At 47.8% G+C, this 19,195-nt stretch overlaps 2 protein-coding genes across 6 annotated transcripts in view; both read left to right on the plus strand.

Annotated features, from left to right (window-relative positions):
• RAPGEF3 (Rap guanine nucleotide exchange factor 3) overlaps positions 1–3,028 on the plus strand; it is a 70,642-nt gene extending 67,614 nt beyond the window's left edge. For all 4 annotated transcript variants that reach the window (XM_035101408.2, XM_060272134.1, XM_035101416.2 and 1 more), the window contains 2 exons: positions 167–238; positions 2,508–3,028. In XM_035101408.2, the coding sequence (XP_034957299.1) occupies positions 167–238; positions 2,508–2,626 (191 nt within the window). In that variant the 3' untranslated portion in view covers positions 2,627–3,028. The remainder of the gene's footprint in view (positions 1–166; positions 239–2,507) is intronic.
• A 943-nt stretch (positions 3,029–3,971) lies between these two features.
• LOC118077686 (E3 ubiquitin-protein ligase TRIM58) lies at positions 3,972–17,729 on the plus strand. 2 transcript variants are annotated; one of them, XM_035101399.2, is made up of 6 exons: positions 5,759–6,779; positions 8,794–8,889; positions 14,188–14,418; positions 14,560–14,582; positions 15,018–15,118; positions 16,133–17,729. In XM_035101399.2, exons 1-6 carry the CDS (start codon positions 6,348–6,350, stop codon positions 16,702–16,704), a joined length of 1,455 nt encoding a protein of 484 aa, XP_034957290.2. In that variant the 5' UTR covers positions 5,759–6,347; the 3' UTR covers positions 16,705–17,729. The 2 variants fall into 2 exon arrangements, with proteins under 2 accessions (XP_060128119.1, XP_034957290.2); XM_060272136.1 differs by lacking the exon at positions 14,188–14,418 and having other exon boundaries at positions 3,972–6,779.
• Positions 17,730–19,195: the final 1,466 nt, after the last annotated feature.

A 19,195-nucleotide genomic window follows, 5' to 3' on the forward strand; every position in this document is an offset into this window, starting at 1 on the left:
GAATTGAAATGTTTGAGGGCTCTAGTATTGAAATAATGCCACTAGCCAAAGGCAGACAGGTGAGGCATACAGACTGAAAGGATGACAAAAAATTAAATGATAATAAGCAAAACGGATTTTAAAGCAGACTTTTTGTTAACCCTTCTCCTCTTCTTCCCCACTCCAGTTCCACTATCCCCTTTGCGGAGTCGTCCTCAGCACCTTCTGGAAGAAGCCCGGGCGCTGCGTGCCTCTACCTGTAAGCAAGGGAGGGGTTTTCTACGCAGAGTGCTTCCACACCAACCCCTTTTCTCTGGTTCTGCCCTCCTTTGTTCACACACTTTTTATGGAGAAGGCACACAACACCATCAAAATCAGGCATCCCCAAACTTCGGCCCTCCAGATGTTTTGGACTACAATTCCCATCATCCCTGACCACTGGTCCTGTAAGCTAGGGATCATGGGAGTTGTAGGCCAAAACATCTGGAGGGCCGCAGTTTGGGGATGCCTGATCAAAATCATTACATTCCAGTGTTTTGGTGTTGTCTTGTGGCTCCCCCCCCCCAAAAAAAACCCACAAACATTAGTGGTAGTGGGGTTTGGGGGGAGGCACTGGCAACAGAAGAGGAGTGCGGGGGGAGCGCACATCCCCCAGCAGCGCGATCCCGTGGGGTGCCATTGTGGTTGCCCGTCTGCTCTGGGCACCACACCCCCACAACGCCCCTGTGGGCAGCACACCCTGTCCCGGGACGTGCACCAGCCCCGCCCCCGCCTGCTGTCCGCCCTCCCCCGGTGCCAGAGCATGAAGGTCCACCACTGGGGGGGGCAAGAGGGCTACAAACCCCAAGTGCAGTAACAGACTGCCTATGTGGACAGTCACAGCACTGTTAGAACTTCTAGGGGATCCCTTTTTTAAATTGCAAGAGCTCATGCTTTGCATGCAAAAGGTCCCAGGTTCAATCTCGGTAGAGCTTGGAAAAGACTCCTGTCTGAGTCTGCTGCCAGTCAGTGTGGACAGTAGTGTGCTAGATGGACTTGGCATAAGGAATCTCCTAGCTCTAAATAGAAACCTTCCTTTTTTTGCAGGTTTTGCCAATTTTATTGCTTTCCTGAACTGCTGCCTGAAGAGAGAGAGAGTGTGTGTCTGTCTCTCTCTCTCTCTCTGTGTGTGTGTGTGAGAGAGAGAGAGAGATTACTAGGTTTTCAATTTTTTGTCTTTTCTTTCCATTAAAGTGAGATCGCAATATTTTGCTTTAAAGGGATAGGTATAAATGAAGACATTGTGACACCATCCATTTTTATATTTAGTCCCTTTCATAATAATCTCTGAGGTGCAATTTGCTTTTTCACTACCCTTGCTTGCTGAGCTGATGTATTCATTAAGCTGTCTAGCCACAACCCCAATATTTCAATTGTGGGGTCATCACAAGCCAGTTCCTATATGAGTGCTGTATAGATGTAGTATTTTTGACCCAATCTGCCTTACATTTACACTTCCTTAAAGGTAAAGGGACCCCTGACCATTAGGTCCAGTCGTGACCGACTCTGGGGTTGTGGCACTCATCTTGCTCTATTGCCTGAGGGAGCCGCCCAGGTCATGTGGCCAGCATGACTAAACCGCTCCTGGCGAACCAGAGCAGCACACGGAAACTCTGTTTACCTTCCTGCCTGAGCGGTACCTGTTTATCTACTTGCACTTTGAAGTGCTTTTGAACTGCTAGGTGGGCAGGAGCTGGGACTGAGCAACAGGAGCTCACCCCGTTGTGGGGATTCGAACTGCCAGCCTTCTGATTGGCAACCCCTGGGCTCTGTGGTTTAACCCACAGCGCCACCCGCCTCCACTTCCTTACACATCTGCAATTTCCCAGCCCATCTCAGTTTCCCAGCCCATCTCAGTCTCCCTTTGGAGTCTACTGTACAATTTGATTGGCCTTTTCACACTCCTGAATGTGCAGTTTGGTTAGCTGTTCACCACTCTGGATATACAGCAGGTGCCTGAACAAGTCAGGATACCATCCTGAATACAGTAGTTCATTTCCTGTGTGATGTGTGCAGAGCTACATCCAATATCCCCTCATCAAACATGTACTTTGCAGAATAAACTGTCAAAACTCTCAGTCCCCATGTCTCAGGGACCCAATCCAATTACAAAAGGATCTCTCCAAACTAAGGAATGGGTTAGGTAAAATTCCAGGTAAGGAAATGATCCAAATAAAACAATTTTATTTTTGAAGATTTTAATTTCTAACCATGAGTTTGACCAGACTGTGGGAGGCAGTGGAAGACAGGAGTGCCTGGCGTGCTGTGGTCCTTGGGGTCACGAAGAGTTGGACATGACTAAACAACAACAACACGAGTAGCATTAAGAAGCTATACAGATCACTGAACCCCCTGTCCCACCCCCTGCCAATTAGAAATCTCTGTCACTCACAAGATTCTGAATTTTACATTGTTAAAATCTATGTCCATAAAATGATATATGAATTCTTTCAAAATCCTTCCTTGATATTGGGTTCTTTTTCTTTCAGGTTCAGAGCAATCCCTTAGCACACGAAGCCCAGCTGCTACTTGGGCCTACACCCAGCACCTGAGAGTGATTGACAGCCAGAAGGAACTTCTGCGGCTCTCACGAGACCTCGAATCCTGATGCTGCCTGAAGCCGAGGCTAGGACCTGGGGTGTGCATATTGTCCGACCTGGGCAAAGTGACTGCTAGAAGGGGCACCTTCTCATGAGTTAGCCCTACTTTCAAGATGGGAGATATCAAGCAGATGGGAGAGCTCTTCATTCTCTTGGCGGTTCCCTTGCTCGCTGTTCTGCAGCCAGGATGTAGGTGCCAATGATGTCCAGGCCAGAGAAAGGACATGTCAGCTGCTACTGATGATGCTTTTGTAGGCTGCAAGGTTCCTGATCCGAAGAAAGACTGTGCTTTATGGACCACATTGGGCTGCCTTATGGAGAAAGGAGCAAAAGCTACCATATATCACGTATCAGTGTTCAATGGAAATGTGCTTTTTCTATTAAAAAGCATACAGTAAGATTTGCTTTTGTATTTCTGGTGGATTGTGACTTTGTGAATAGCTTTCCCACCTTTTATCTTTGGTCTTCCTACTGACTATAGCACTGGAGCTGAGGTGTCAAAAGAAGCTTATGGGGCCATGGTTCTAAGGTTGGATAGAGACCCCATCACAATACAGCTCTGTCTCGTTCCAATTATGCTTCGGCCCCCTACTGTCTTTTAGCACACATGAATGGACCAAAATTCAAGGAAACTGATTCACCACACACCAGCATTTTCTTCCTTGCACCCAGGGAACATACCGATTTTCATAAATGTGCCAGCGGCAACTTTCTCTGATATCTTGGGATATCAGCCTATGGGCCATGCATGTGGAGACTGATGCCCAAAGCAGCATTGGAACCTCACGAGGGACACATTCTTTTCTGGACAGCCTTCTGAAGGCCACCTGTCAGTAGTGGGTCAGGCTAGGGTCAAAAGTAAGCAGAGGAACAATGGTAAATGTTACTTTTGTACAGTAGACTGGTTTCTACACACACACACACACACACACACACACACACACACACACACACACAACCCCCTTTATATTCTCTATCCAGGCAAGCAAGTATAGTGATTCGAGCTCAAAGGGTTTGAAGCAGGTCCTGTGATGGGTGTGGCCTACGGAGAATTTGGAGGGCCACATCGAGGGGCCCTGAGGACTACGTTCAGTCCCTGTGCCAGAGGGATGGGATGGACTTGCGTGGACAGCAAAATACATAGAATCATAGAGTTGGAAGAGACCACAAGGGCCATCCAGTCCAACCCCCTGCCAAGCAGGAAACACCATCAAAGCATTCCTGACAGATGGCTGTCAAGCCTCCGCTTAAAGACCTCCAAAGAAGGAGACTCCACCACACTCCTTGGCAGCAAATTCCACTGTCGAACAGCTCTTGCTATCAGGAAGTTCTTCCTAATGTTTAGGTGGAATCTTCTTTCTTGTAGTTTGAATCCATTGCTCCGTGTCCGCTTCTCTGGAGCAGCAGAAAACAACCTTTCTCCCTCCTCTATATGACATCCTTTTATATATTTGAACATGGCTATCCTTCTCTTTTCCAGGCTAAACATACCCAGCTCCCTAAGCCATTCCTCATAAGGCATTGTTTCCAGGCCTTTGACCATTTTGGTTGCCCTCCTCTGGACACGTTCCAGCTTGTCAGTATCCTCCTTGAACTGTGGTGCCCAGAACTGGACACAGTATTCCAGGTGAGGTCTGACCAGAGCGGAATACAGTGGTACTATTACTTCCCTTGATCTAGATGCTATACTCCTATTGATGCAGCCCAGAATTGCATTGGCTTTTTTAGCTGCTGCATCACACTGTTGACTCATGTCAAGTTTGTGGTCTACCAAGATTCCTAGATCCTTTTCACATGTACTGCTCTCAAGCAACAAACATAATAGCAACAAACAAAACAAACCTCCCATTTGACACAGATGGTTTAATCAGCCAAAGGCCTGGGTGAAAATAAACATTTTTGCTTGGCAAATATTGTTGCATGCCCCCCTAATATCAACTCTCAATTCTGGCTTATGTCCTTCTCACTACCTGTGAGTTGAGGGAGGGCTGCCCCCACTTTCTGTCTCCTATAGAGCCCCTTATTCCCCCTTAGTGACTCATCACCCAAGGAGCTAGCCTAGCTTGATTAGCTTTTAAGACTAGCTGGATCCAGGGATGAGAGTGGTCTGGCACCCACAGACTCATAACAATACAGTATGCATAGCTGCCAAGTTTTCCCTTTTCTCGCGAGGAAGCCTATTCAGCATAAGGGAAAATCCCTTTAAAAAGGGATAACTTGGCAGCTATGACAGTATGTAATGCAGGTGCCGCTTCCCTCTGGAAAGCATTCCATAGACAGGAAGACCCTGCAGAAAAGGCCTGCTCTCCTGTTATTATCCTATGACAAGAGGGAAGCATGCAAACTTCATTAGGGATGGTTTGAGGAAGGGCTAGAGCAGGCATCCCCAAACTTCGTCCCTCCAGATGTTTTGGACTACAATTCTCATCTTCCCCAATCCCTGGTCCTGTTAGCTAGGGATCATGGGAGTTGTAGGCCAAAACATCTGGAGGGCCGCAGTTTGGGGATGCCTGGGCTAGAGCTTCTCTCCCAACCCTCTTCAATCTTCTCCGCAAGGCTGCAGAGCTACTTTTGTTTTACCTCTTTGTGTCTGCAGCTTCCTAATTCCCCGAGGCTGCATACACACCATACCCTCAAAGTACCCCCTAAAGCATCCTGGGAACTGTAGTTTCTTTAAAGGTGCTGGGACCTGTTGCTTTGTGAAGGTTAAACTACAATTTCCAGGATTCTTTGGGGTGGGGAATGTACTTTGAATGTGCTGTGTACTCAGCCACAGATAGACATGTGGCATCTGCAACTTGATGTTTCAATGACTCCTTCCTTCTAAAAGGAGGGCTCCTCTTCAGGGTTCCAGCGTGCCATTCCTTCCAAGTCATGTTCCATGTGGTTTTTTTTTCCAGCAGTCACTGTACATTACACAGCCACTGAGCATGCTCAGTCTTCCTCAGGTTGATGTCTTAAAATATTTTCTATTGGCACTCTCCAAGACATGCTGTTTAGTCCCCTCTTATTTCTCACTGGCTCCCTCTTGTTAACCCTCCTTACCTGAGTTTGCTAGCAGAATAAGTGATAGACAGGCACCACTTACAACTAATCCCTGCTTGAGAGTGGCAGAGGGCTAGGAGGGAGTTCTGTGCATTTGGGGGGGGGGGGCTGAATGCAATCTAAACCTGCAGGAAGAATGTGGGTGTGTTTCTCAAGAACTGTCTACAGTGTGGGCTGTTGCAAAGATGTGGTGGGGAAGCAAAAAAAGGCTCCTCCCTGAATAGAGGAGACTGGCTGGCACCGCTTCCAAATAATCCAGAGGCAGAGGGAGATATCCCAGTGGAAATATTGTGTGGTGTGGGATCTCTTTCAAAGATGCCTGCAGCCCATAACGGTGCAGGACAAACAAAGGTCACATGAACTTCTAGAGAAGCATCTGAAACTAAGCGCCGCTTGCCTTGCATTACAGGAGATCCTTGGCCTTGTTTGTGAGATCCTCCACACGGGTGGCGTCATCTCTTGGCTTGGTTCCCAGTTTTTTCTCCACTTCGGAGGCTGTTGTTGTTTTTTGAGCAGCTCTGGAATGAAAACTGCCAGGCGCACAAAAAACCATGGAGGGGTTCCAAGGAGGAAATTGTCAGCCAGATCTCCCTCCCTATGGTGGCCACACCCACCACGGCCAAAAGTTCTGGACCTTGCTTCAGGAGAGCGTCGGAATAACTGAGTGAGCCTTCTTGGGCAGGCATGGCCTCCTCGGTGGGAGACCCCGTGGAGAGGCTTCAGGAGGAGGTGTCGTGCTCCATCTGCTTGGAGTACCTCAGGGACCCAGTGACCATCGAGTGTGGCCACAACTTCTGCCAGGCTTGCATCTCCAACTACTGTGAGCGGGGAGCTGGGTCTGTGACCCAAGTGGCCCTCTGCCCGCAGTGCCGGGCTGGTTTCTTGCTGAGCAGCTCGCGGCCCAACAAGCAGCTGGCCAACATCGTGGAGGGCATCGAGCGGCTGGCTCTGCGGCCAAGCAGAGGCCCCGGCGAGGCCTTGTGCGAGAAGCATGGCAAGAAGCTGCGGCTTTTCTGCCAAGACGACGGTGAGCCCATCTGCCTGGTGTGTGACAAATCCCGAGAGCATCGGGCACACACGGTCCTGCCCATTGAGGAGGCTGCTCATGACTACAAGGTGAGCCTGTGTCTCGATTTAGAACCGTGAGCTTAGCTAGAAATGAGTTGGGGCAAGCAGACCTTCTGTGTTTGTCCATGTGTCTGCTGCTGCACCAGTCATGAATGTAGTGGGGAGCATTAGGGGTCTATTCTGAGCTTTGCTGGGCTGTGCACATGCTATGCCTTTAAAGCACATCTGGAGCACATTTCCCCCGTCGGGGTGTTCTGGCCACTGTAGTTTGTTAAGGGTTGCTAGAAACAACAGTGCCCAGAATTCACTGTGGGAAAAGATGTGCTCCGAATGTGCTTTAAAGGTATAGCTTGTGCACAGCCACAATGCATAAGTAAAAACAACACCAAAACCAAAATGTATTTTTGAAATACAACTACAAACAGCTGTACAAAGGGAGAGGCCACAACAGTTGTTCATCAAAACCATTAAAAGCCTGAGTAAAATGGGAATGTCTTTAATTGGCATAAAAACAATAACTTCAGCACCTAACATACCTGTAATGTAGGTGTACACACACACAAATGCGCACACAGAGACTTGGGGGCTTGGTGTGTCCCTCTAAACTCAGTTTTTTGACCCTGCCTCAAAGATTCCCATCAATATTGGTAATACAGTAATTAATAGCCTTTGCTGCAACCTGAGATTCTTTTGTTATGGGCAAGGACTTGCCTAATTTGAGTCTGTGTAACACCTCCTCTCCACTTTATGGCTATTACAAAATATAGACTGGTTTTTTTCTTAAATCTTGTGTTGCCTGTGCTTGACTTATGGGGGTGTCTAAAAGCAGGGGCCCTTATGGAAAGCCACCTCCACTCTCTTCAATTTTGACTAAGTCCCCGCCATGCCATACCCTTTTAAAACCAACTGAGACACAAGACTTCCTCCAGCCCCTGGTATTTAAGCACAGGAGCCGGGGAGATCTGATATCTTTTCTTCCTACCTCAAACCAATTTCTTCTTTTGCTTAACATCCAGCTTGAAGGCAAGTTCTGTAGGACATTAAAATAATACTCTGAATGAGCAAGCCAATGCTTCTGTGGTTTTAATTTAAACCATTGTTTTACACAAGCTCATAGACAAGGGTTCCTTTATGAATTGAATACTCCAATTGACTGCAGCATTTTGGGGTGTGCTGTTCTTCAGCAACTTCCCACAAACCTTGTGGTTTGACTCAGTTTGACTGGTGGGAGTCAGTTTGGGCATGAGAGTTGCCAGCACACTCTTTTTCCAGTTGTCCCTGCTCCCTTTTCCTTTCATAGAATCACAGAATTGTACAGTTGGAAGGGACCCCCAAAGTTCATCTAGTCCAACCCAATGCAATGCAGGAATCTCAACTAGGTCATACATGAGAGATGGCCGCCCAAGCCCTGGTTAAAAACCTCTAAGGGATGAGAGTCCACCACCTATCGAGGGAGTCTGTTCCACTGTCTGTTCCAATCTGATGTGCCCAGACTCAGCAAGTGAGGTTTTCCTGGTAGGGAGAGTCAAGAGAGGGAAAGAGTCACTTGCTTAATTTCTGTCCTAGTTACAGGTAGGTAGCCGTGTTGGTCTGAGTCGAAACAAAATAAAAAAAATTCCTTCAGTATCTGATGAAGTGTGCATGCACACGAAAGCTCATACCAAAATAAAAACTTAGTTGGTCTTTAAGGTGCTACTGAATGAATTTTTTTATTTAATTTCTGTCCGTTGCTGTTCAATTCAGCAGAGAAGGGCTGGGGGGGGGGGGAGAAGAAAGGTGGCAACTCTATTAAGCCCACTTCATTAAAATGGCTTTCACGCCCATTCAGTTCTTTGTCTCTTGTATATTCTTCTTGCTTTATCTGCAGCAGCAGTTGAAGACTCCCCTGCCTAGGGGATACTGTAGTCCAGGTGGGGAGGCCCCATCCTGCCCATAGGCTGCTCCTGCTCTATCAGAACACTTGTTGTCCCCCAGATCTCAGAGACATTGCTCCCTTCCAAGTGTAGTGTCCTGGAGGGAAACTCCCGAGAGCCACCATAGTTGTTTGTGCTTCTTCCCCTAGACTAAGCTCAGGGAAGCTGTGGATGTTCTCAGGAAGGTTCTGGGGGAAGCATCAAAGCTGGAAGCCCAAGAGGCAGAGAAAACAGCTCAGTGGAAGGTAAGTACCTAATCAAAGCTTTGAAGAAACTCGATCTCAGGACACAAGGGAGAAACATGCTAAGAGGAAGGCACACTTGGCAAATCCACACCGTGATCAACTCCCGCCTGGAAACCAATGTCCCCACTGTGGAAGGTCATGTGGATCCAGAATTGGGCCTGCACAGTCACTTACGGACTCATTGTTAAAACCGTGTTTATGGAAGACAATCTTACTCGGCTACAAGTGATCGCCAAGAAGAAGAAGAAGGGATGCCATGGAGTCATAGCAGCTGGTCTGTTGGGTGTTGAAATAGCAAGGCTATTTAAAACAGTGAGCACCTGGCGATCCAGGACAGTAAAGCATAATTCTCCTCAAAAAGGTATTTTAAAATACAACCTTCCCTGCCCAGCTGAAGCATCTGTGCTGCTTCATGTGCCATGGTTGCGTTCACACATCACAATACAGCCTTGCTTATTGTAATGTGAATGAGTCTCAGGCTGATGTACTCCCCTTTCCTGTATGGCCCAGCTGCAGCTGATCTTTAAGTATGGTTTGCTTGAAACCCAGGTGGCGCTGTGGGTTAAACCACAGAGTCTAGGGCTTACTGATCAGAAGGTCGGCGGTTCGAATCCCTGCGACGGGGTGAGCTCCCGTTGCTCGGTCCCAGCTCCTGCCCACCTAGCAGTTTGAAAGCACATCAAAGTGCAAGTAGATAAATAGGGACCGCTCTGGCGGGAAGGTAAACGGCGTTTCCGTGTGCTGCTCTGGTTCGCCAGAAGCGGCTTTGTCATGCTGGCCACATGATCCGGAAGCTGTCTGCGGACAAACGCCGGCTCCCTCGGCCTATAGAGTGAGATGAGCGCCGCAACCCCAGAGTCAGACACGACTGGACCTGATGGTCAGGGGCCCCATTACCTTTACCTTGCTTGAAACAAGCCAATTTCATACTATGGCTTATAGAGCAGCCTTGATTCAACAAACCATAGTTAAGACTAGCCATGGTTGAGGGATCAGAAGTGCAGGCTTTTGATCTTTTCCTTGCAGCTGTGCACAAGCCTGGGGGGAGGATGTAGTTTATCATGTCCAAATAATAAAGGGGTTGGTTGTTAAGCAGAAATTTGCAGAGTTCAAATCCCTCAAATCATCCAGATCAGGGGCGTACCCAGGATGAAAATCAGGGGGGCAAGGGGCGGGGCCAAGGGGCAGCGGAGGGGCCACAGCGGGGCAAGGGAAGCTCCCTTCTCCCTTGCCAGCTTTCCCTCCTTCCGCCCCGGCGATCGCGGAGGGGGAGGAGGGGATCGGAGCAGCCCGATTTCGGGCTGCTCCGACTCCCTTCTCCCCCTCCGCGATCGGCAGAGGCGAGGGGGAGCCAGGATCAGCCCGAAATCGGGCTGCTCCGGACTCCCTCCTCCCCCTCTGCAATCGCTGGGGCAGGTGGAGGGAAAGCCCCAGAGCCGCGCAAAGCGGTTGCCTGGCTTTCCCTCCGCCCCCCCCCACAGCCAGCCGGTTAGAAGGGACGTCTTCCTTCTCCCTTGCTGGCTGTGGGGCGGGCGGAGGGAAAGCCAGCAAAAGGTATAGCTTGTGCACAGCCAGCAAGGGAGAAGGGAGACGGCACCGGGCGGGCGGCGGGGCAGGCTGTCCAGCGGCCCTGCTTCTAGGGGGGGCAATTGCCCCCTCCTGCCCCCCTGCCTACGCCCATGATCCAGATTTTGGCAGGTCAGAGCAATGATGTGGGTGGCTGGTGGGGTCAATATGCCACATGACCCAACATTCATGAATGGCAAAGGAAAGTTGTGTTTGTGGCACCTTCAAAAAGCAGCTGATACATTTGTGCCACCTGCATTCCAGTTACTCGTGATGGACACAACGTGGACCAGGCATCCATAGTGCATTTTTCAGTAGCCTGGAATTACAGAGGTCTTAGAAGTGCTCTTCAGGGATGTTTTGCTTTGTGGCTCAAAGTGGGATGCAGGAGAATGGGTAGACTGGTGCTGCTACACACACCTGTATCATGAAAATAAGGGACAACATGGGATTTTCTCTCAAGGAAACTTAGCCCAGTGGCAGAACAAATATTTGACACACAGAAGCCTCCTGGCATCTCAAAGCACAGCTGGGAAAATCGCCCGTCTGAAACGCTAGAGGAGTGGTACCCTGTTTCTCCGAAAATAAGACGTAGCCATAAAATAAGCTGTAGCAGGATTTTTAAGCATTCAAGGAATATAAGCCACACCCCAAAAATAAGACATAGTAATGCCAGCCATGGCATGAGAAGGAGGGGGGAAAAAAGACATCCCCTGAAAATAAGCCATAGTGGGTTTGGTTTTGTTTTTTAGGAAAAATAAATACAAGACGGTGTCTTATTTCTGGAGCAACACGGCTAATGTGATACGATGTTGTTGGACTACAAATCCCATCAGCCCCAGGCAGCATAACCAATGGTGGGTGATAATAGAGTTGTCGTCCAACAACATATGGATGGAGAGCATCACATAGGACAGGCTCGCCCTAGGGAGACACTGCCAGTCAGTTCTAGGCAGGCTGGACCAAGGAAACATTCTGCATTCCTCAAGCACCAGATGTGAAGGACTTTGTGGCAGCTCCTTGGCTTCCACTATCATCCTGTGGCTAGGTTACACCACTGCCTGCTCGACAACTTTTTAAAATAGGTCTGTGGGCTGGTTTTTCTTTTACTGGCCCCGGCATGCATGTGGAGAGAAGTACTAAGGAAAGCTCCACTATTTAATTTGCTCTGAGTTTTGCTGCTGCTTTAACTATAGGTGACAAAGTTGTGATGGATGTGTGTGCCACGATTGTTTCCTGCTTCTGAATGATGTAAAGAGCACAAGCATCATTTTCTGTGCATGGGTTTGCCCGTTCTCTCTCCCTGGCCCCCCCAGTGCCTTTCACAACCTGGAATGTGAATCAGCAGGAAGCTCTTCAGTTTTTGGGGTTGGGAAAGACCCACAATTGCTCAATCTGTTGCTTAAGTTCTCTCTCTAAAATAGAATACAATGAGCTGAAAGTCTTCCTGAGAATCTTCACCTTTGATCCTGCGTGTGTGAGGAGCATAGCTGCCAAGTTATCCCTTATTTTAAGGGATTTTCCCTTATGCTGAATAGGCTTCCTCGCGAGAAAAGGGAAAACTTGGCAGCTATGGTGAGGAGCTGGTTGTGGTTACTTCAGGGGAAATGAGAAGGTACTCTGCACTTCCTCAGAGGCACTTGAGCCTCATGCATGTCATTGGATCAAGTATATGTAACCCAAGTTGTACAAGGGACCAGGGCAGGGTGGTGGTGGTGACGGTGTAAGGTGAGCACAGCTTCTAGGCAGCTCCGGTAACTTTTACAAAGGCCCTGCTCAGATCCACCCTTTGCTTTCTCATTCACTGTGGAATGTGGTTGTGCAACTGCATGGCAAAAGAAGGTGTTTGAGAAGTCAGCTCTGAGAAATACTGTTTATGTTGAAAAACAAAAACACAACCCACCCACCCCAAACTCCATTGATATAACCAAATGGATCAGAGGTCATGGGCGTAGGCGGGGGGGCAGGAGGGGGCAGTTGCCCCCCCAGAAGCAGGGCCTGGCCAGCCTGCCCTGCTGCCCGCTGCCGCCCGGTGCCATCTCCCTTCTCCCTGGCTGGCTGTGGGGCGGGTGGAGGGAAAGCCCCAGAGCTGCGCAAAGCATTTGGCTGGCTTTCCCTCCGCCCGCCCCACAGCCAGCCGGCTAGAAGGGACGTCTCCCTTCTCCCTTGCTGGCTGTGGGGCGGGTGGAGGGAAAGCCAGCTTTCCCTCCACCCGCCCCAGCGATCGTGGAGGGGGAGGAGGGGGTCGGGGCAGCCCGATTTCGGGCTGATCCTGGTGCCCCCTCACCCCTGCTGGTTGTGGAGGGGGAGGAGGGGGTCGGAGCAGCCCAATTTCGGACTGATCCTGGCGCCCCCTCGCCCCTGAACAACCATGGCTTTCCTTGCCCCACTGTGGCCCCGCCCCTTGGCCCCCTAATTTTCATCCTGGCTACGCCCCTGTTAGAGGTAGGAAATGCCTTAGCCATGCAGGACAGGAAAAGTGTAAGGGACTTGTATGGGCAAGCTTAGAAATTCTAGCTTTTGAATAGACCTCTGTAGTTTTTTTGTTAACAACAGTTTGATATTCAGGCCTTGGAATGTAAGCGTACATAGAATCGTAGTAGAGTTGGACGGGACCCCAAGGTTTCTCGAGTTGAATGAATGCTCTGCAATGCAGGAATCCTGTCCACAGTCACCTCTTGGTAGGCTCAGATCATCAACCTTCTGGTTAACAGCCTGGTGTACTGACCCTTTGTGCCACAAGATACAAGATTGTTTTTATGAGGTTAGGGGGCTGGAGAAAGCTGGCCTGGAACAAGCAAATGCAGGTGATATGTTGCCATGGGAACTAAATAGGGAATTGCTTCTTCATACAGAACCATTTTAAGGGATGTTCTGAATAAGAAAACCTCGTTAAAAAGTGGGCAGACTTTCTCTCCTCCGGCTATAAATTTGCACAAAAATTACAAAACACCAATAATCTTCCAGGTAAATAGCACAGACAAAAGACATGAAATACTATTAGCAGACTAAATACCAGCCAGAACATGCAACAAAGCCATAGAGATAACAGGGGAGTTTTATTAGGTGCTTGGTGGACCTTAATAAGAATCTGGATGGGATTTTATATGTGTTCTTTAATGGATTGTTTCCCTTTTAGGTGGGACAGGTGACTTATTTTTAAACAGTTAGCTAAAGAATAATATTCAGCACAGGCTGCATATTTGCTCCAGTATCAGAGGAAACATCCCAGTCTCTGGCTACGAATGGGGAAGAAACTCAGTTTGGTGCACTTCCTGAAAGTATATGGAAACTGCAATGCAGCCAACCTTTGAAATTCATACCGTAGTTCTCCTAATTTTGTGACTCACTTCTCCAACTAAATAATCTGCACAAACGTTAGGGGGGAAATGTGCATTAAAAATGTGTGTATTCATGGAACTAACAGATAAAAATGCATTTGTAGAAATATACACTAAAATAGTGATGAATCTCCTTTAAAAACATTTATAATCACAGGCTAAGGCATAAACTGAGTTTAGGACTGGAAAAATGAGAAAGAGACAGAAATTGAAATTGTCAGATTTGTCTGCCTGCAGTCACTGGGGAACAGGAGTGGGAGAATGCTATTGCTCTCACACGGGCTTCCCACAGGTATCTGGTTGACCATGTGGGAAGAGAATGCAGAACTGCATGGGTCTCTCTCTGGTTGATCCAATGGCCAGTTCTGCTTTCTGTGTATGTCCCTGGCAGGGGAAAGTGGAGGAACACAGAGCTCTCATTGTGTCAGGGTACGAAAGACGCCGCCAGGCAATGGCCGAAGAGGAGCAATTGCTTTTGAGGCAGCTTCAGGATGAGGCGCAGGAGACGATGAAGAAGCTGCAGATGAACTGGGCCTTCCTGCTTGGGCAGTGCGCAAGACTACAGGATCTGATCTCTGAGATGGAGCAGAAAAGCCAGCAGCCAGCTGCCTCCCTGCTCAAGGTGAGACTCTCCAGAATGGCATCTCCTAACATGACATTGATAAAGCAGACACAGTTCTGGTACTTATGGATTCCTTAAGCAATACTCATGAGTCAGTTTTAGTCCCTTGACATTTACAGGCTTCTCTTTTCTCTCCTCTAGGATATAAAGGTAGCCTTGACCAGGTCAGTACCCTATAACTTGTTGTTGTTGTTGTTTAGTCATTTAGTCGTGTCCAACTCTTTGTGACCCCATGAACCAGAGCACGCCAGGCACTCCTGTCTTCCACTGCCTCCCGCAGTTTGGTCAGACTCATGTTGGTGGCTTCGAGAACATTGTCCAACCATCTCATCCCCTGTCATCCCCTTCTCCTTGTGCCCTCCATCTTTCCCAATATCAGGGTCTTTTCCAGGGTGTCTTCTCTTCTCATTATAACTATAACTTATATTGCAGCCCAATCCTACAGTCACTCACTTAGAAATAAGTCTTCTTGTGTTAATTGGGGCTTACTCCCAAGAATATGAGCATTGGATTGTGACTTGGTCTTGTTCATGACACTGTGGGGATCATAAAATGGTGCCTTTGGCTTTGGGGGATAATAACTGACATGTTCTCCTTAGGAGTGAGGATGTATCACTGCAGAGACCCCAGCCCATCTCAATGGATCTACAGGACTTATATGATGTTCCTGGGCTGAAGGAGTCACTCCAGAGATACTCAGGTAAGCGAGCAATGGCGCAGAGCTGCATTAGCAATGTGAGCTTGGCAGCAAAGAGAAAGGTTTCTTCTCAGCATGTGGTTGTCATACAAGCTAAGACTAAAGCTTTAATCACAAATTAAAATGAGCTTCTCCAATCTATTAACTGATGAGACTGGTGACAGCTAGAGACTTATGGACTCTTGAATGACTGTTACTTCAGCTGTACTGGCCCTTCCCTCCTTCCATCTGGGTTTATTGAAACAGAACCAGAAAATGTGCTTTTCATTCAAGCCTTCAGCCAAAGCTCATTTCCCCTTTCAGAATGACTCACCCGTTGCTTTGATCTTTCTAACTACAAAGAACCACAAACAACTGCAACTTTGAGTGCCAGCAACACATCTTTTAAACCTGATGCGCCTATGCATCAGCTCAGCACTTGCCGGAATAACAGGAGTCACTTGGCTGCTCACCCAACTGCGTCACACCAAAACTGGTATCAGGGTAAAGGTGTGGTTCCATGAGCAGTGCTTCTGCCATCTACCATTCATAAGCCCCTTGTCACAATCGTCTTGGGTAGAGGTGAATAAATTTCCTGAACACACTTGGCAGGCTAAGACTTGTTACCATCATGGTTAAAGTGACCTAGGTTACTTCTAGGTAGGGCACTTTGCGGCCAAAAGCTACTTCCAGATTTGAGTTATGTATAGACAGATATGGCAAGTAGCGTTCTTAAGCAGACACAGATGCTGATTTTATTTGGGCTTCTCCAGGTAACCTGTTTACTGAGCATTCACCCTGATTGGCTTGCACAAAACATGCCAAGTGGTCAGCCTATACCCAGCTTTAATCATTTGTTCCAATTTGCTTTTTTTTTTGAAAAAAATAACTTATACTTTGCTGTCAGCCCAGACATAACAACAAGCAGGGAATCCCTGGCAGGGTAGTTATAATTCAGCATCCTATTATAACGTCACATGTTCTGTATTGGTGCAGTAACATCACATCAGGACTGAACATGTCTGTTTCTGCCTGCAGTACCGGTGACCTTTGACCCTGACACAGCAAATCCCTACCTGCTCCTCTCTGACAACCAGCTCTGTGTGCAAGTAGGGGATCAAAAGCAAGACCTGCCCAAGAGCTTGTCCCGCTTTGAGACGTGCACTTGCTTGCTGGGTTGTCAGCAGTTCACAACTGGGAGACACTACTGGGAAGTGTGCGTGGAGAGCAAGACCAGCTGGACCCTGGGGGTGTGCAGAGAATCTGTGAGCCGCCAAGGAATCTTCACTCCCTCCCCGGCAACTGGCTTCTGGACCGTGTGGCTGAGAAATGGCAATGAGTACGCAGCCCTCACCTCACCTCTCACGGAACTAGCTCTGAGAGCGAGGCCTGGGGCAATAGGCATCTTCCTGGACTATGACGCAGGGGAGGTTTCCTTCTATAATGCTGATAATGGGTCGCACATCTTTACCTTTGCAGACTCCTTCTCTGGACCCCTCCGGCCATACTTCTACCCTGGGGTCCGGGCAGGGGGGCTCAACGATGCTCCCCTCATCATCCAACCAGCAAGACACCAGGGAAATCTTGTGCTTCCCTCCAATGAGTGCTAACTGTGGAACTCACTGCCAGGAGATAGAGACAAAGCTATATGTGCCAAAGGATTAGATTATACAGCCCAGCAAGGAAGATTCGGAAGCTGCAGTTTTTGTCTGGGAAAGATCCACCTAATTTTCAAGACACGAGGCCCAGAAATAATTTTCTTCTAGAATTAGATGTTGCCTTTCCTGAAGCAGGTGGCTTGGCTCACTTTCTTGAGTCCTTTGATGTTGTTTGCTGTATTAAGTGCCCTTTCTGCTCCACATCTCTTCACATGTGGAATAAAAATGCTTTCCTAATCCTGCAGATGTAGCACAATGTGATCTGCTATGTGTAGGTCTGGTGGATAAAGGGTTGAGCTTCATGGGAAGCAGTTGGGTAGACAGTTCTCTGGTCCGATCCAGCAGAGTTTGCTCACATTCCCCACAGTCAGATTCATTGCTCAAGAAAAAAAGCCCCAGACCTGAGATTAAACAGGGTTCCTTGCTGAACTTCAAATGCACAACTAAGACTTTTATTCCAGCAAGCATTTTACGGCTCACCTGGTGCTAAAATTTATTGTTTATATTGCCCCATTTTCTGTGGATTGCTTCTCTGTACACTGTTTAGCAATGTTAATAATTAAGTGGTATACAGATGTTTTAAATAAATAAAAATAAAGTATATGATACTGAATTTCAGGAAAGTGCAAACACAACTTCTGCAGGCTCCCCCCCCCAAAAAAGGAGTAAGAATTTAATGCCAAAGGAGCATGACTCTAATTTGAATACATTTGAGCATGGTGAGGCAAATTATGAATCCCAGTGGTGACATCACTAGAGGTTGGCAGCTGTATGCAGGGTATGGAGGAGCTGAAAGGGAAACTGTGGGGAGCTTCTCAAACTAAATCTAACCCAAGGAAAGACTTGTGTCATACAGATAAATAAATCTGTGAGCCATCTCATTACAATGGACTTTGAACTAATACTTTAAGAGGGCCTGATCCTCACACAGCCATGAAACTCCCTGGGTGCTCTTTGGCCAGTTTGCTGCCTCACAGCCTAACCTACTTTGCAGGGTTGGGGGGTGGGTGGGATTAAATTAGGGAGGAGGACAATGGACACCACCTTGAGCTCCTTGGAGAAAAGGTAGGATATAAATTCAGTAATTAAATACTCCTCAGAGAGTGAGCCATTCATTTCTTTCCTTTAGCTGTTTCAATAGCAAAGTCCTCTGGGTGTTTCACAAAAATATTAAAATGCAGTCAGATCACATTACACCAGCCATACATTAAAACCATGTTACATACCCTAAAAAGGAATATTGGTTGTAAGAATGGAACGGTTTACAATTCAGAACGCTCTCTTTTTCAGCTAAGGCTGTCTAGGCAAAAATCTGCTGCAAACCTCAGTTTTATAGCCCCACTTGCCGCAAAATGAGGAAGGCAGCTCAGTTATTCATTTCTTGGGTCTGGGGGGAAGGTTGACAGAGCTTAATGGAATTATTAAAAATGCCATCAGGTGGGCAAATATCATTTTTCTCATGGTCACTTCTCACCAACATGACCCTCAGAGCAGGAACTTCTGGGAAATCCCAAAAGAGGTGAGGAAGAGGACAACCACTAACCCAAGTCCTGAAAACAAGAGGCTATCTATGCTTTTGACTTTGTCTAATCTCTCCCCCCAGCCCACAAATTCAGACTGCTAAATTCAGCCTAGCCATTAGTTTCAGCTCTCAAAAGTATAGCCAACCCTCCTTTAAAGAGAGGAGAGAGTCGCTGCCAAGCATTTCTTATCATTCTTTGCAGCTACTTCCTGACAAAACACCCAATCCTTCCCAAAATAGAGGAAACATTGTCAAGCTGCTCACATGCCTCTGCTGGAAAACCGCTCTTTAGCGCTCCAAAAGATTGCTATTTGTTCTGATCGATTACTAAAGAACGGGGCGTGGGGGGGACCATAGATCCACAGACCTCAGGTGGTTTGTTATCTACAAACATACTAGCAAGGAACCAAATTTGGATATTTTGCAAAAGAAATTATTACAAAAAGAAACATATTGGATACACAGGTTTGCATCCCTGACACATACAGGCCTCATTACGAATATGGATTTTAGTCCTTTCTTGTAAATACTGTACCCATTTTCATCAATTCCAAGAACATTAAATAAGGCCACAAAAATCAGTTTAAGAAGTTAGCTTGGATTTATTTTTCAGATTAAGAGTGCTTACAGCAGGGATCCCCAGACTATAGCCCGGGGGCCACATACGGCCCCCGAGGCTCTTTTATGTGGCCCCTGGGGACACCCGCTGCCGCCGCCTGCTCTTACTGGTGCGGTGCGGTGCAGCTGCCGACTTCTGACCCGGAAAAGTGCAAACACATGCGCAAGCGACATTTCCAGTGTACTTCCGGGTCGGAGGAGGCTTCTGCACATGTGCACAAGCTATTTCCGGCGCTTTCCAGGTTGGGAGTGTGCCAGAAATAGTGTTTGCGCATGCGCATGGGCGTGCACAGCTGTGCTCTC

Source organism: Zootoca vivipara, chromosome 2 (assembly GCF_963506605.1).
Source record: "Zootoca vivipara chromosome 2, rZooViv1.1, whole genome shotgun sequence".
Lineage (NCBI taxonomy): Eukaryota > Metazoa > Chordata > Lepidosauria > Squamata > Lacertidae > Zootoca > Zootoca vivipara.